General features: G+C 38.9%; 1 protein-coding gene across 1 annotated transcript in view; it reads left to right on the forward strand.

The window, feature by feature from the left end:
- The window catches only part of LOC139037539 (complement factor H-like), a 39,597-nt gene extending 23,085 nt beyond the window's left edge, over window positions 1-16,512 (forward strand). Inside the window, exon 8 of the mRNA XM_070474535.1 lies at window positions 16,100-16,512. Within this exon, the coding sequence (XP_070330636.1) occupies window positions 16,100-16,296 (197 nt within the window). The 3' untranslated portion in view covers window positions 16,297-16,512. The remainder of the gene's footprint in view (window positions 1-16,099) is intronic.
- The last annotated feature ends 756 nt before the right edge of the window (window positions 16,513-17,268 follow it).

Genomic DNA, 17,268 nt, shown 5'->3' on the forward strand with positions numbered 1-17,268 from the left:
TACTCTTTTTAAGGACTGATGCTGAAGCTCCAGTATTCTGACCACCTGATGTGAACAGCTGATTCATTGGAAAAGACCCTGATCCTGGGAAATGTAGAAGGCAGATGGAGAAGAAGGTGACAGAGGGTGAGATGTTTGGGTGACATCACCATTTCAATGGACATGAACTTGGGCAACTCCGGGAGAGGTCAGGGACCTTGAAACCTGGCATGAGCAGTCTGTGGGGTTGCAAAGTGTTAGACACGACTTGGTGACTGAATAATAACTAGCTGAACTCATTCAGGAAATTAGTGTACACATAAAAATAGTCTGAAACTTGATACTGGGACACTTCAGTGTTTAGAGATCAGACAGGATGGGAATCCAAACCAAGAAGTACATTAACCACTTCTAGTTTTTCAAGTTAACTTTTGCCTGGTGTGTAATTTTTGCACTCTCCACTTGAGCATGTTTTCATGTTTGACGTGACTTTTTTTTTTAGACAACATATGGCTGAATCTTGTTTATGTGTCTACTCTGCCATTTTCAGGTTTTCCATTGATGTATTTATGACCATTTATGTTTAGAGTGACTTACTAACTATTAGGGACAATGTGTGACATTTTCTTAATTCTTTTGTGTGTGTTTCCTTCATTTCTCAACCTTTTTCTTATCTTGTCTTCCTTGAGGATTTTTGAACATTGTAACATAATTTAACTGTGACCTGCATTGTTTTTGAGTATATATCTTTGCATGGTTTTCTTACTAGTCTCTCTAGGTATTAAGATACACATAGGTAGTTTATCACTCCCTACTGTTGCTGACATTTTACCACCTCAGATGAAATGTGGAAAGTTTACTTCCATTTAGATTTATTGGTTCTCCCCACATTTTAAACATAAATGTCTCTAGTATTCTCTCTATATACATTGAGCACCATATCAGATAACAGTTTTGCACAACTATAATAAACAGAGAAATCATACTCTTATTATCCTTATTTAAATTTTTTTCCATTCTAAAATCTCAGTTCTTTTTCTATTATGCTTTATTTTGAAAAGTTCTTAAGTATAGTTCTGCTAGAGACAAATTCTCTCAGTTTTGCTTTGTCTGGGATTTTTTTTCTTTCTCCCTTTAATTCAAAATGATAGTTTACAAGATATAGAATTTGCAGTTGACATTTTCATCCAGCATTGGGAAAATATTCTCACCTCTTCCTGGCTCTGTGTTCATCGATGAAATTTCCACCAATGATTGAATCCTTTTTTCCAAATAAGTATTGCATAATATCTATCCCAAATAAGTTTTGCATATCCATCAAGCTGCATATAAGATTTTTTTTTCTGTAATTTTCAGGAATTTGAACATGATGTATCTTGTTTACCTCTTTATTTAGTATTGGGGTATATCCGATTAACACTGTTGTGCTAAATTCAGGTAAACAGAGAAGGTACTCAGCCATACATATGAATGTGACCATTCTCCCCCAAACTCTCTTCCTATCAAGTCTGTCACAATATACTCCACAGAGTTCTCTGTGCTATACAGTAGGTTCTTATTGATCATGCACTTTAAATATAGCAGTGTGTTCAGTTCAGGTCAGTTCAGCTCAGTCACTCAGTCATGTCCAACTCTTTGTGACCCCAGAAACCGCAACATTCCAGGCCTCCCTGTCCATCACTAACTCCCAGAGTCCACCCAAACCCATGTCCTTCGAGTCGGTGATGCTATCCAACCATCTCATCCTCTGTCATCCCTTTCACCTCCTGCCCTCAATCTTTCCCAGCATCAGGGTCTTTACCAATGAGTCAGCTCTTTGCATCAGGTGGCCAAAGTACTGGAGTTTCAGCTTCAGCATCAGTGTTTCCAATGAACACCCAGGACTGATCTCCTTTAGGATGGACTGGTTGGTTCTCCTTACAGTCCAAGGGACTCTCAAGAGTCATCTCCAACACCATAGTTCAAGAGCATCAATTTTTCTGTGCTCAGCTTTCTTTAAAGTCCAACTCTCACTTCCATACTTGACCACTGGAAAAACCACAGCCTTGACTAGATGGACCTTTGTTGGCAAAGTAATGTCTCTGCTTTTTGATATGCTGTCTAGGTTGGTCATAACTTACCTTCCAAGAAGTAAGCATCCTTTAATTTCATCACTGCAATCACCATCGGAAGTGATTTTGGAGCCCAGAAAAATAAAGTCAGCCACTGTTTCCCCATCGATTTGCCATGAAGTGATGGGACCAGATGCCATGATGTTAGTTTTCTGAATGTTGAGCTCAAAGCCAACCTTTTCACTATCCTTTTTCACTTTCATCTAGAGGCTCTTTAGTTCTTCTTCACTTTCTGCCATAAGGGTGGTGTCATCTGCATATCTGAGCTTATTGATACTTCTTCCGGCAATCTTGATTCTAGATTGTGCTTCCTCTAGCCCAGCATTTCTCATGATGTACTCTGCATAGAAGTTAAATAAGCAGGGTGACAATATACAGCCTTGATGTACTCCTTTCCCTATTTGGAACCAGTCTGTTGTTCCACGTCCTGTTCTAACTGTTGTTTCCTAAACTTCATACAGATTTCTCAGGAGGCAGGTCAAGTGGTCTGGTATTCCCATTGTTTTCAGAATTTTCCACAGTATATTGTGATCCACACAGTCAAGGTTTTGGCATAGTCAATAAAGCAGAAATAGATGTTTTTCTGGCACTCTTTTGCTTTTTTGGTGATCCAACGGATGTTGGCAATTTGATCTCTGGTTCCTCTGTCTTTTTTAAGACAAGCTTGACCATCTGGAAGTTCATGGTTCATGTATTGCTGAAGCCTGGCTTGGAGAATTTTGAGCATTACCTTACTAGCGTGTGAGATGAGTGCAATTGTGCAGTAGTTTGAGCATTCTTTGGCATTGCCTTTCTTTGGGGTTGGAAAGAAAACTGACCCTATCCAGTCCTGTGGCCACTGCTGTGTTTTCCAAATTTGCTGGCATACTGAGTGCAGCACTTTCACAGCATGATCTTTCAGGATTTGAAATAACTCACCTGGAATTCCATCACCTTGTCTAGCTTTGTTCATAGTGATGCTTCCTAAGGCTCACTTGGCTTCACATCCAGGATCTCTGGCCCTAGGTGAGTTCATGTCCACCCCAAATTCCCTATCTCTTCTCCCATTATTCCCCCCAGAAATCATAAATTTCATCTCTAAGTCTGTGAGTCTGTTTCTGTTCCATAAATAAGTCTGTTTCCAAATTTCTTCTAAGATTCCACATATAAGGGAAGTCTTATGATTTTTCTCCTTCTCTGCCTGACTAACTTCACTCAGTGTAACACTCTCAAAGTCCATCCATATTTTTGCAAATGACATTATTTCATTCTTTTAATGGACGAGTAATATTCCATTGTATATGTACCACATCTTCTTGACCCATTTCTCTGTTGATGGACATTTAGGTTGATTCCATATCATGACTATTGTAAACAATGCTGTAATGAATATTAAGGTGTGTGTTTCCTTTTAGACCCAATTTTTCACTGGATCCATGCCCAAGGGCATGATTGTAGGGTCATATGGTAGCTCTATGTTTAATTTTCAAAGGAATGTACATACTGTTCTCCATAGTGGCTGTATCAACTAACAGTGTAGGAGGGTTACCTTCTTTCCACATACTCGCCAGTATATTGTTTGTGGATTTTTTGATGATAGATCTTTTGACTCATGTTAAGGGATATCATGCTCTAGTTTGATTTGAATCTCTCTAATAATTAGTTATATGAACATCTTTTCGTGTGTGTCTTGGCCATCTATATGTCTTCTTTGGAGAAAAATATAATTATTAGGAATAAACCTTTTTTTAAAATTTTTTTTATTTTTTCCATTTATTTTCATTAGTTGGAGGCTAATTACTTTACATCATTACAGTAGTTTTTGTCATACATTGAAATGAATTAGCCATGGATTTACATGTATTCCCCATCCCGGTCCCCCCTCCCACCTCCCTCTCCACCCGATCCCTCTGGGTCTTTCCAGTGCACCAGGCCCGAGCACTTGTCTCATGCACCCAACCTGGGCTGGTGATCTGTTTCACCCTAGATAATATACATGTTTCGATGCTATTCTCTCGAAACATCCCACCCTCGCCTTCTCCCAGAGTCCACAAGTCTGTTCTATACATCTGAGTCTCTTTTTCTGTTTTGCATATAGGGTTATCATTACCATCTTTCTAAATTCCATATATATGTGTTAGTATACTGTAATGGTCTTTATCTTTCTGGCTTACTTCGCTCTGTATAATGGGCTCCAGTTTCATCTATTTCATTAGAACTGATTCAAATGAATTCTTTTTAATGGCTGAGTAATATTCCATGGTGTATATGTACCACAGCTTCCACATCCATTCGTCTGCTGATGGGCATCTAGGTTGCTTCCATGACCTGGCTATTATAAACAGTGCTGTGATGAACACTGGGGTGCACGTGTCTCTTTCAGATCTGGTTTCCTCAGTGTGTATGCCCAGAAGTGGGATTGCTGGGTCATATGGCAGTTCTATTTCCAGCTTTTTAAGAAATCTCCACACTGTTTTCCATAGTGGCTGTACTAATTTGCATTCCCACCAACAGTGTAAGAGGGTTCCCTTTTCTCCACACCCTCTCCAGCATTTATTGCTTGTAGACTTTTGGATAGCAGCCATCCTGACCGGCATGTAATGGTACCTCATTGTGATTTTGATTTGCATTTCTCTGATAATGAGTGATGTTGAGCATCTTTTCATGTGTTTTTTAGCCATCTGTATGTCTTCCTTGGAGAAATGTCTGTTGAGTTCTTTGGCCCATTTTTGGATTGGGTCATTTATTTTTCTGGAGTTGAGCTGGAGGAGTTGCTTGTATATTTTTGAGATTAATCCTTTGTCTGTTGCTTCCTTTGCTATTATTTTCTCCCAGTCTGAGGGCTGTCTTTTCACCTTGCTTATAGTTTCCTTTGTTGTGCAAAAGCTTTTAAGTTTCATTAGGTCCCATTTGTTTATTTTTGCTTTTATTTCTAAAATTCTGGGATGTGGGTCATAGAGGATCCTGCTGTGATTTATGTCGGAGAGTGTTTTGCCTATGTTCTCCTCTAGGAGTTTGATACTTTCTGGTCTTACATTTAGATCTTTAATCCATTTTGAGTTTATTTTTGTGTATGGTGTTAGAAAGTGTTCTAGTTTCATTCTTTTACAGGTGGTTGTCCAGTTTTCCCAGCACCACTTGTTAAAGAGGTTGTCTTTTTTCCATTGCATATCCTTGCCTCCTTTGTCGAAGATAAGGTGACCATAGGTTCGTGGATTTATCTCTGGGCTTTCTATTCTGTTCCATTGATCTATATTTCTGTCTTTGTGCCAGTACCATACTGTCTTGATGACTGTGGCTTTGTAGTAGAGTCTGAAGTCAGGCAGATTGATTCCTCCAGTTCCATTCTTCTTTCTCAGGATTACTTTGGCTATTCGAGGTTTTTTGTATTTCCATACAAATTGTGAAATTATTTGTTCTAGTTCTGTGAAAAATACCGTTGGTAGTTTGATAGGGATTGCATTGAACCTATAGATTGCTTTGGGTAGTATAGCCATTTTGACAATATTGATTCTTCCAATCCATAAACACAGTATATTTCTCCATCTGTTTGTGTCCTCTTTGATTTCTTTCATCAGTGTTTTATAGTTTTCTATGTATAGGTCTTTTGTTTTTTAGGTAGATATACTCCTAAGTATTTTATTCTTTTTGTTGCAATGGTGAATGATATTGTTTCCTTAATTTCTCTTTCTGTTTTCTCATTGTTAGTGTATAGGAATGCAAGAGATTTCTGTGTGTTAATTTTATATCCTGCAACTTTACTGTATTCGTTGATTAGCTCTAGTAATTTTCTGGTAGAGTCTTCAGAGTTTTCTATGTAGAGGATCATGTCATCTGCAAACAGAGAGAGTTTCACTTCTTCTTTTCCTATCTGGATTCCTTTTATTTCTTTTTCTGCCCTGATTGCTGTGGCCAAAACTTCCAAAACTATGTTGAATAGTAGTGGTGAGAGTGGGCACCCTAAACCTAAGGAGACAAAAGATCTGCAATCTGAAAACTGCAGGACACTAATAAAAGAAATTGAAGGCACAAACACATGGAAAGATATACCACTACTTTTTATTAGAAAAATCAATATTATCAAAATGACTGTACTACCCAAAGCAATCTACAGATTCAATGCAATCTGTATGTAATTACCAATGGCAATTTTTCACAGAACTAGGAAAAAAACCTTAAAATTTGAATGGAGAAACAAAGGTCCCAAATAGCCAAATCTATCTTGAGAAACAAAAATGGATCTGGAGGAATGACACTCCCTGACTTCAGACTATATATTACAATGCTCTAGACATAAAAAGAGTATGGTACTGACTATGACATCAAGATTTATTAATCAGGAACTGGAGTGGACAGGAATGGGCAAATTTAATTCAGATGATCATTATATCCACTACTATGGGCAAGAATTCCTTAGGAGAAATGGAGTAGCCCTCAGCCAATGAAAGAGTCTGAAATGCAGTACTTGGGTGCAGTCTCAAAAACAATGGAAATATCTCTATTCATTTCCAAGGCAAGTCACTTAAAATCACAGTAATCCAAGCCTATGCCACATCCACTAATGTCAAAGTATATGAACTTGACTGGATTTATGAAGACCTATATTACATTCTAGATATAAACACGAAAACAAACAAAAAATCTCCTTTTCATATAGGCGACTGGAATGCAAAAGTAGGAATCAAGAGATACCTGGATTAACAGGCAAGTTTGGCCATGGAGTACAAAATGAGGCAGGGGAAAGGATAAAAGAGTTTTGATGAGAGAAGACATGGGTCATAACAAACACCGTCTTCAAAAACACAAGAGACAATTCTACACATGGACATCACGAGATGGTCAGTACCAAAATCAGAATGATTATATTCTTTGCAGCCAAAGATAGAGAAGCTCTATACAGTTGGCAAAACCAAGACTGGAAGCTGACTGTGGCTCAGATCATGAGGTCCTTATTGTGAAATTCAGACTTGAATTGAAGAAAGCAGGGAAAACCACTAGGCCATTCAGGTCCTTTATGATTATCTAGTGGAAGAGATAAAGATTCAAGGGATTAGATCTGAGAGAGTACTTGAAGAACTATGGATAGAAGGTTGTAACTTTGTACAAGAGGCAGTGAGTAAAACCAACCTTAAGAAGCAGTATACCCATCTGAATGTAGAATTCCAAAGAATAGCAAGGAAGATAAGAAAGTCTTGTTAAGTGAGCAGTGCAAAAAAATAGAGGAAAGCAATAAAATGGGGAAGACTAGAGATGTCTTCAAGAAAATTAGAGACAGCAAGGGAGCATTTCATGTAATGATGGGCAGAGTAAAGGACAGAAATGGTATGGCCCTAAGAGAAGCAGAAGATATTAAGAAGAGTTGGCAAGAATATACAGAAGAACTGTACAGAAAGGGATTTAATGACCCAGATAACCAAGATGGTATGATCACTCACCTGGAGCCAGAAAGCCTAGAGTGTGAAGTCAAGTAGACATCACTACAAACAAAGCTAGTGGAGGTGATGGGATTCCAGCTGAGATATTTCAAATCCTAAAAGATGATGCTGTGAAAGTACTGCACTTAATATGCCAGCAAATTTGGAAAGCTCAGCAGTGGCTATAGGACTGGAAAAGGTCAGTTTTTATCCCAGTCTCTAGAAGGGCAATGCCAAAGAATGTTTACTACCACAGTAAAACTGGGCTCATTTCACATGCTAGCAAGGTAATACTCAAAATCCATAAAATTAAACTTCAACAACATGTGAACTGAGAACTTCCAGATGTACAAGCTAAATTTAGAAAGGCAGAGGAACCAGAGATTAAATTGACAACATCCATTAGATCATAGAAAAATCAAAAGAAATGCACAAAAACATCTACTTCTGCTTCATTGACTATACTGAAGTCTTTGTCTGGATCACAACACTGTGGAAAACTCTTATAGAGATGGGAATACTTGACCACCTTACCTGCCTCCTGAGAAACCTGTATGCAGGTCAAGAAGCAACAGTTAGAACCGGAATGGAACAACAGACTTGTTCAAAATTGGGAAAGGAGTATGTCAAGGCTGTATATTGTCACCCTGCTAGTTTAACATCATACAAAATACCAGGCTGGAAGAAGCACAAGCTGGAATCAAGATTGCCAGGAATAATACCAATAACCTCATATACACAGATGACATCACACTAATGGAAGAAACCAAAGAGAAATTAAAGAACCCCTTGATAATGGTGAAAGAGGAGATTGAAAAAGCTAGCTTAAAACCACATTCAAGAAACAAAGATCATGACATTCAGTTTCATCACTGCATGTCAAAAATGGGGAAAAATGGAAACAATGACAGACTTCATTTTTTTTGGCTTTACAATCACTGTTGATGGTGACTGCAGCCATGAAATTAAAAGACACTTGCTCCTTGGAAGAAAAGCTATGAAAACCTTGTCAGCATGTTAAGAAACAGAGACATCACTTTACTGACAAAGGTTCATATTGTCAAAGTTATGGTTTTTCAAGCAGTCATGTATGGATGTGAATGTTTGACCACAAAGAAGGCTGAGTACCAAAGAAGTGATATTTTGAACTGTGGTGCTGGAGAAGACTCTTGAGAGTCCCTTAGACTGCAAGGAGATCAAGCCAGTCAATCCTAAAAGAAATCAGTCCTGAATATTCATTGGAAGGACTGATGCTGAAGCTGAAGCTCCAGTATTTTGGCCACCTGATGAGAAGAGCTGACTCATGGAAAAGACCCTGATGTTGGAAAAGTTTAAGGCAGGAGGAGAAGGGACATCAGAGGATGAGATGGTTGGATGGCATGATCGACAGAATGGACATGACTTTGAGCAAACTCCCGGAGTTAATGAAGGACAGGGAAGCCTGGCTTGCTACAATCCATGGGGTTGCAGAGTCAGAAACAACTGAGTGACTGAACAACACAACAGGAACTGACCATGATGTATCTTGACATTAAGTTCTTTGGCTCCATTCCATTTGGAATTCACTGAGCAGTTTTAATATGTAGTTGTTGTTTTTGGTTAGTCGCTAAGTCATATGCCCTATTTGAGAAATTATCAGCATTATTTTTAAAAAATAATCTTTAAGTGTGTTTCCTATACAATATAGGGTTATTTTCATTGTACATCAAAGTGAATCAGCTACACATATACACATATGCCCATTCTTTTGGATTTCCTTTCCATTTAGACCATCAGAAAATGATGGCACAGGGAACTCAGCCATTATTATTATTATTTTTTTTATCTCTCACTCTTTATTTTCAACTTCATTTTCAACAGTTCTTTGCTATCTTCCCACAGGTCCTTGAAGCTATGTCCATTTTCTTTTCAGTCTATTTTCAAAGTTAGTTAATATTCAAGCTTATTGATCCTTCTGCCATCTGCAATATATTGTTGAACCATGTGGTTTTCTAATAATCTATTTTCTAGTTCTACCAACTGGACTGGATTTTTAAAAACCAACATCCAATGATTTCAATATCTGTGTCATCTCAGTGTTATCTTCTGTTGATTGTTTTTTCTCTTTTGAGGTTTACCTGGTCTTAAGCCTGATAAATGATTTTCAACTGTTTTGGACACTTGAGCTTTTATATCTTGAGACTAAGGATGTTATTGGACTCCTTCATTAATCAGGCTTCCCTTGCTGTCATGTAAGGTGCAAGTCCAAGGTTCCCACCTGGCCTCCCCTGACACCAGGAGAAAAGGCAGATGTTTCTTGTTCCCTTATGTGGTTGGAAATGTAGGCTGCTTACTTGGACCCTGTAGATCAAGGCATGGAAAGAAATGGCCTTAGGTTTCTGCCATCGTGTATTTCTAGACTGAACAAGTTCAGTTCAGTTGCTCAGGCATGTCTGACTCTTTGCAACCTCATGAACTGCAACATGCCAGGTTTCTCCATCCATCACCAACTTCCAGAGCTTAACTAAACTCATGTCCATTGAGTCAGTGATGCCATTCTTCCATCTCATCCTCTGTCGTCCCCTTATCCTTCCACTTTCAATCTTTCCCAGCATCAGGGTCTTTTCCAAAGAGTCAGTTACTTTTCATCAGGTGGCCAAAGTATTGGAGCTTCAGCTTCATCATCAGTCCTTCCAATGAATTTTGAGGACTGATTTCCTTTAGGATTGACTGGTTCGATCTCCTTGCATTCCAAGGGACTCTCAAGAGTCTTCTCCAACAACACAATTCAAAAGCATCAATTTTTCGGTGCTCAGCTTTCTTTATAGTCCAGCTCTCACATCCATACATGACGACTGGAAAAATCATAACTTTCACTATATGGAATTTTGTTGGCAAAGTAATCTCTCTGGTTTTTAATATGCTGTCTAGGTAGGTCATAAATTTTTTCCAAGGGGCAAGTGTCTTTTAATTTCATGGCTGCAGTCACCATCTGTAGTGATTTTGGAGCCCCAAATTAAAGTCTGTCACTGTTTCCATTGTTTCCCCATCTATTTGCTATGAAGTGATGGGACCAGATGCCATGACCTTAGTTCTCTGAATGTTGATATTTAAGCTAAATTTTTCACCCTCCTCTTTCACTTTCATCAGGAGACTCTTTAGTTCTTCTTCACTTTCTGCCATAAGGGTGGTGTCATCTGCATATCTGAGGTTCTTGATATTTCTCCTGACAATATTGATTCCAGCTTGTGTTTCATCCAGCTTGGAATTTTGCATGATGTACTCTGCATGTAAGTTAAGTAAGCAGGTGACAGTATACAGCCTTGCTGTCCTCCTTTCCTGATTTGGAACCAGTTTGTTCTTCCATGTCTGATTCTAACTGTGGCTTCTTGACCTGCATGCAGATTTCTCAGGAGGCAGGTCAGGTATTACCATCTATTTAATTTCTACAGTTTGTTGTGATCCACATAGTCAAAGGCTTTGGTGTAGTCAATAAAGCAGGAGTACATTATTTTGTGGAACTCTCTTGCTTTTTCGGTGATCCAGTGAATGTTGGCAATTTGATCTCTGGTTCCTCTGCCTTTTCTGAATCCAGCTTGAACATCAGGAATTTCATGGGTTATGTGCTGTTGAAGCCTAGCTTGGAGAAGTTTTAGCATTACTGTACTAAAATGTGAGATGAATGTAATTGTATGGTAGTTTGAACATACTTTGGGTTAAATGAAAACTAACATTTTCCAGACCTGTGGTCACTGCTGAATTTTCCAAATTTGCAGGCATATTGAGTACAGTACTTAAAGAGCATCATCGTTTAGGATTTGAAATAGCTCAACTGGAATTCCATCACCTCCACTAACTTTGTTTGCAGTGATGCTTCCTAAGGCCCACTTGACTTTGTATTCTAGGATGTCTGGCTCTAAGTGAGTGATCACAGCTTAGTGGTTATCTGAGTCATGAAGATCTTTTTTGTATAGTTCTTCTGGGTATTCTTGCCACCTCTTCTTGATATCTTCCACTTCTGTTGGGTCCATACCATTTTTGCCCTTTACAGTGCCCATTGCTGCATGAAATGTCCTTCGTATCTCTAATTTTCTTGAAGAGATCTCTAGTCTTTCCCATTCTATTGTTTTCCTCTATTTCTTTGCACTGATCACTGAGGAAGGCTTTCTTATCTCTCCTTGCTATTCTTTGGAACTCTGCACTCAAATGGTTTTATCTTTCCTTTTCTCTTTTGCCTTTAGTGTCTCTTCTTTTCTCAGCTATTTGTAAGGCCTCCTGAGGCAACCATTTTGCTTTTTTACATTATTTTTATTGGGGATGATTTTGATCCCTGCCCCCTGTACAAAGCCAGGAAGCTCTGTCCATAGATGTTCAGGCATTCTGTCTTATCAGATCTAACCTCTTGATTCTATTTGTCACTTCCACTCTATAATCATAATTATAGGGGATGATTTAGGTCATCCCTGAATTTTCTAGTGGTTTTCAGATCTTTCTTCAATTTAAGTATAAATTTGGCAACAAGGATTTCATGATCTGAGCCACAGTCAGCTCCCAGTTGTGTTTTTGCTGACTGTATAGAGCTTTTCCATATTTGGCTACAAAGAATATAATCAATCTGAATTCGGTACTGACCATCTGGTGATGTCCATGTGTAGAGTTTTCACTTGTGTTGTTGGAAGAGGGTGTTTGCTATGAGCAGTGTGTTCTCCTGGAAAAACTCTGTTACCCTTTGCTCTGCTTCATTTTGTACTCTAACGCCAAATTTGCCTGTTACTCCAGGTATCTCTTGACTTCCCACTTTTGCATTCCAGTCCCCTCTAATGAAAAGGACATCTTTTTGCTGATAGTTCTAGAAGTCCTTGTATGTCTTCAGAAAAGCATTCCACTTCAACTTCTTCAGCATTACTTTTCAGGGCATAGACCCAGATTACAGTGATAGTGAATGGTTTGCCTTGGAAATGAACAGGAATCATTTTGTCATTTTTGAGATTTCATCCAAGCACTGCATTTCAAATGGTTTTGTTGACTATCATGGCTACTCCATTTCTTCTTAGGGATTCTTGCTCACAGTAGTAGATATACTGGTCATCTGAGTTAAATTCACCCATTCCAGTCCATTTTAGTTTGCTGATTTTTTAAAAATGCCAATGTTCACTCTTGCCACCTCCTATTTGACCATTTCCAATTTGCTTTGATTCGTGGACCTAACATTCCAGGTCCCTATGCAATAGTGCTCTTTACAGCATCAGACTTTACTTCTATCACCAGTCACACCCACAATTGGGTGTTGTTTTTGCTTTTTCTCCATCTCTTCATTCTTTCTGGAATTATTTCTTCTCTGATCTCCTGCATATTGGGCACCTCCTGACCTGAGGAGTTCATTTTTCAGTGTCCTGTCATTTTTGCCTTTTCATATTATTCATGGGGTTCTCAAGGCAAGAATACTGAAGTGGTTTGCCATTCCCTTCTCCAGTGGACCACATTTTGTCAGAACTATCTGCCATGACCCGTCCATCTTGAGTGGCCTTATACAGCATGACTCAGAGTTTCATGGAATTTTACAAGGCTGTTGTCCATGTGATCAGATTGCTTAGTTTTCTGTGGCTGTGGTTTTCATTCTGTCTGCCCTGTGATGGATAAGGACAAGAGGCTTATGGAAGCTTCCTATTGGGAGTGACTGACTTAGGGGGAAACTGGGTCTTGGTCTGATGGAAGGCCATGCTCAGTAAATCTTTAGTCCAATTTTCTGTTGATGGGTGGGGCCATGTTCCCTCGCTCTTTTTGACCTGTGGCCAAATATGGTGGAGATAAGGAAGATAATGGCGACCTCCTTGAAAAGGCCTTATGCATGCACTGCTGCACTCAGTGCCCCCAAACCTGCAGCAGGCCACACCAGCCCATGCCTCTACTGAAGACTCTTGGACACTGACGGACAAGTCTGGTCAGTCTCTTGTGGGATCTCTGCTGCTTTCTCCTGGGTCCTGTTGGGCACAAGGTTTTGTCTGTGCCCTCTGAGAGTCTGTCTCCACAGTCCTCTGTAATTTCTGGCGGCTCTATGGTGGAGTTAATTGCCACCTCCTCCAAGAAGGCTTATGCCAAACCCAGGTCTACTGCACCCAGAGCGCCTGCCCCTGTAGCAGTCCACTGCTCACACATACTTCTGCGGGAGACACTTAGACAGAGATCTGGCTTAGTCTCTGTGGCATCTCTGGGTCCTGGTGCACACAAGGACTTAGTGTGCACACTTCATGTAGTATTACTAGACTAAGTCAGTATTGTGAACATTGTTTGTGTGTTGCTAGGCTACTCTTTTCTGGGTCTTTTCTCAAAAGATCAACTGCTTCATGAGACTTTTTTTCCTTTCTGTTCTTGTACTGTTTCTGGCTTGCTTTCTCAGTGGCCCATTCAGGATACACAGAAGGCAAAATTAAAACCCCGAGGACTCTCTTCAATGTAACTCTTTGAAACCCAAAAGATTGACTTATACTTGTTTCACAGTCTCCTGTGTTAGCTTTTATAATTTGTTCAGGATCCTTATTAGGCAGAAAGAATACTTCAGTTCAGTTCAGTTCAGTCATTCAGTCGCTCATTCGTCTCTGACTCTTTTCGACCCCATGAATCACAGAACACCAGGCTTCCCTGTCCATCACCAATTCCCGGAGTTTACTCAAACTCATGCCCATCAAGTTGGTAATGCCATCCAACCATTTCATCCTCTGTTATCCCCTTCTCCTCCTGCTCCCTATCCATCCCAGCATCAGGGTCTTTTCCAATGAGTCAACTCTTCTCATGAGGTGGCCAAAGTATTGCGGTTTCAACTTCAGCATCAGTCCTTCCAATGAACACCCAGGACTGATCTCCTTTAGGGTGGACTGGTTGGATCTCCTTCTAGTCCACGAGACTCTCAAGAGTCTTCTCCAACACCACAGTTAAAAAGCATCAATTTTTCGGTGCTCAGCTATCTTCACAGTCCAACTCTCACATCCATACATGACCACTGGAAAAACCATAGCCTTGACCAGATGGCAAAGTAATGTCTTTGCTTTTTAGTATGCTGTCTAGGTTGGTCATAACTTTCCTTCCAAGGAGTAGGCGTCTTTCAATTTCATGGCTGCAGTCACCATCCGCAGTGATTTTGGAGCCCCCAAAAATGAAGTCTGACACTGTTTCCACTGTCTCCCCATCTATTTCCCATGAGGTGATGGGACCAGATGCCATGATCTTAGTTTTCTGAATGTTAAGCTTTAAGCCAACTTTTTCACTCTCCTCTTTCACTTTCATCAAGAGGCTTTTTAGTTCCTTTTCACTCTCTGCCATAAGGGTGTTGTCATCTGCATATCTGAGGTTATTGATATTTCTCCCAGCAATCTTGATTCCAGCTTGTGCTTCATCCAGCCCAGTGTTTCTCATGATGTACTCTGCATAGAAGTTAAATAAGCAGGGTGACAATATACAGCCTTGATGTACTCCTTTTCCTATTTGGAATCAGTCTGTTGTTCCATGTCCAGTTCAAACTGTTGCTTCCTGACCTCCATACAGGTTTCTTAAAAGGCAGGTCAGATGGTCTGGTATTCCCATCTCTTTCAGAATTTTCCACATTTTATTGTGATCCACACAGTCAAGGCTTTGACATAGTCAATAAAGCAGAAATAGATGTTTTCCTGGAAATCTCTTGATTTTTCTATGATCCAGCGGATATTGGCAATTTGATCTCTGGTTCCTCTGCCTTTTCTAAAACCAGCTTGAACATCTGGAAGTTTACGGTTCATGTATAAACATCAGGACATTGCAAAACAGACATATTTGTTAGAGTACTCTATGTGCTTCCATGGGGGTAAAATAAGGTCTTAAATGTGTATTTCTGATTAAGTGATTTAAATTCCTGCTATAAATCATTTCTGTTATCAGAAATCATAAGATTTGATATTACATATTTGGGTCCATTTTTATTTTATTTATTTAATATTGTAGGGGTTTTCTTTGAATAAAGCAAACAGCATTATTTTTTAGACTCTCAGGGAAAATGTGGGCCTCCTCAACCAATAGACAATGGAGACATTACCTCACTCCTGCAGTCAGTATATCCTCCAGGAATGATTGTTGAGTACCGGTGTCAGGCCTACTATGAACTTCGGGGAAACAGAAACGTAGTATGTCGGAATGGAGAGTGGTCAGAAATACCAAAGTGCTTAGGTAAATGCTTTAAACTTCTCTTGAATCCTGGGATAATGCTTATACTCAGCATGATGTTTAACTGTTTATAATAGGGATTTTAAGGAATAAATAACAACCATTCTGTTGCATGCTTGACCACCAAGTATTAATATCTGTATATAGAAATAAAGTTAGAAAATTTCATGTTCAAGCAACAATGGCTCCTTTATGAAAGCTCTTCATATGACAACTGACATTATGGATCTTTCATTATAACATTTAATGATTACACTAAACAAAGTATCTCATTCTTATAACATTAATTTTGTTAATATGATGATACCTACATTATACATTTTCAGTGTATTGGTTTGGAAAAGGTTTGAGGAAGAATTTTTGAACCAAACTTCTTGAAACCCTGAAATTCTGTAGAAAATATTTGCATATTACTCAAAGGTTCATGTTTATTTTCTTTAACTTTAGAGGCATGTGTAATTTCAGAAGAAACAATGAGAAAACATCACATACAGTTAAGATGGAAACACGATCCAAAACTTTACTCTAAAACAGAAGATAATATTGAATTTGTGTGTCAACGTGGTTATCGTCCAGTGTCACCAGATCATACATTTCGAACAACTTGTCGGGAAGGAAAGGTGGTGTATCCTAGCTGTGGATAAAACATTGGCTAAATGCAGTTTGTAAAATTGAAATATGTACATGTATTCAGATTTCTCCTTATTAATTCAGTTCTGTTTATTTTATCAAGTATTTTTTAACTCATCTTGAATCATAAATCAGATTTGTGTTAATTATTATGGGGACAATGTAATTGAGAGATGGGAGACCAATGACTCACTTCTTAAAAGTACCTCATTAAACTTGGCAAATCAAAATGTTATGTGTCCTGTTCATGAAACATTTAAAGCAAGAAATTAGATTCAATCACTTCCATGCCTCCTTCCATCCATCAGTTTCCTAACTTTCTGAAAGCTTTCTCCAATACTTCTGAGGCTTTCTGACACTCTGTTTTAGAATACATGGGGAAAAGGGTGTGGAAAGAAATGGAAAAATTCAAAATATTGATAATATCACTTGACAAATATATAAAAGCAAACTATGTCATACTTATGTCAGCAAGTAAGTATAAGTAATTTATCTTACTTTTCCTCATTTATCAATAGATGAATAAACCAAAAACGATGAAATACATAATATTTTCAGTTCAATTCAGTCACTCAGTCATGTCTGACTCTTTGCAACCCCATGCACTGCAGCACTCCAGGCCTCCCTGTCCATCAGCAACTCCCGGAGTTTACTCAAATTGATGTCCATTGAGTCAGTGATGCCATCCAACCATCTCATCCTCTGTCGTCCCCTTCTCCTCCCTCCTTCAATCTTTCCCAGAATCAGGGTCTTTTCAAATGAGCCAGTTCTTCACATCAGGTGGCCAATGTATTGGAGTTTCAGCTTCAGCATCAGTCCTCCCAATGAACATTCAGGACAGGTTTCTTTTATGCTGGACTGGTTGGATAACATATTATTTTAAAAGATGCTTATCAAAGTACACATAATAATTCAAATGAACAATGAGAATCACATTGTATAACTATTATAACATGGTACATAGTGATTAAAAAATTCAATATTAA

The sequence above is a fragment of the Odocoileus virginianus genome, chromosome 11 (assembly GCF_023699985.2).
Source record: "Odocoileus virginianus isolate 20LAN1187 ecotype Illinois chromosome 11, Ovbor_1.2, whole genome shotgun sequence".
In the NCBI taxonomy this organism is placed as follows: domain Eukaryota; kingdom Metazoa; phylum Chordata; class Mammalia; order Artiodactyla; family Cervidae; genus Odocoileus; species Odocoileus virginianus.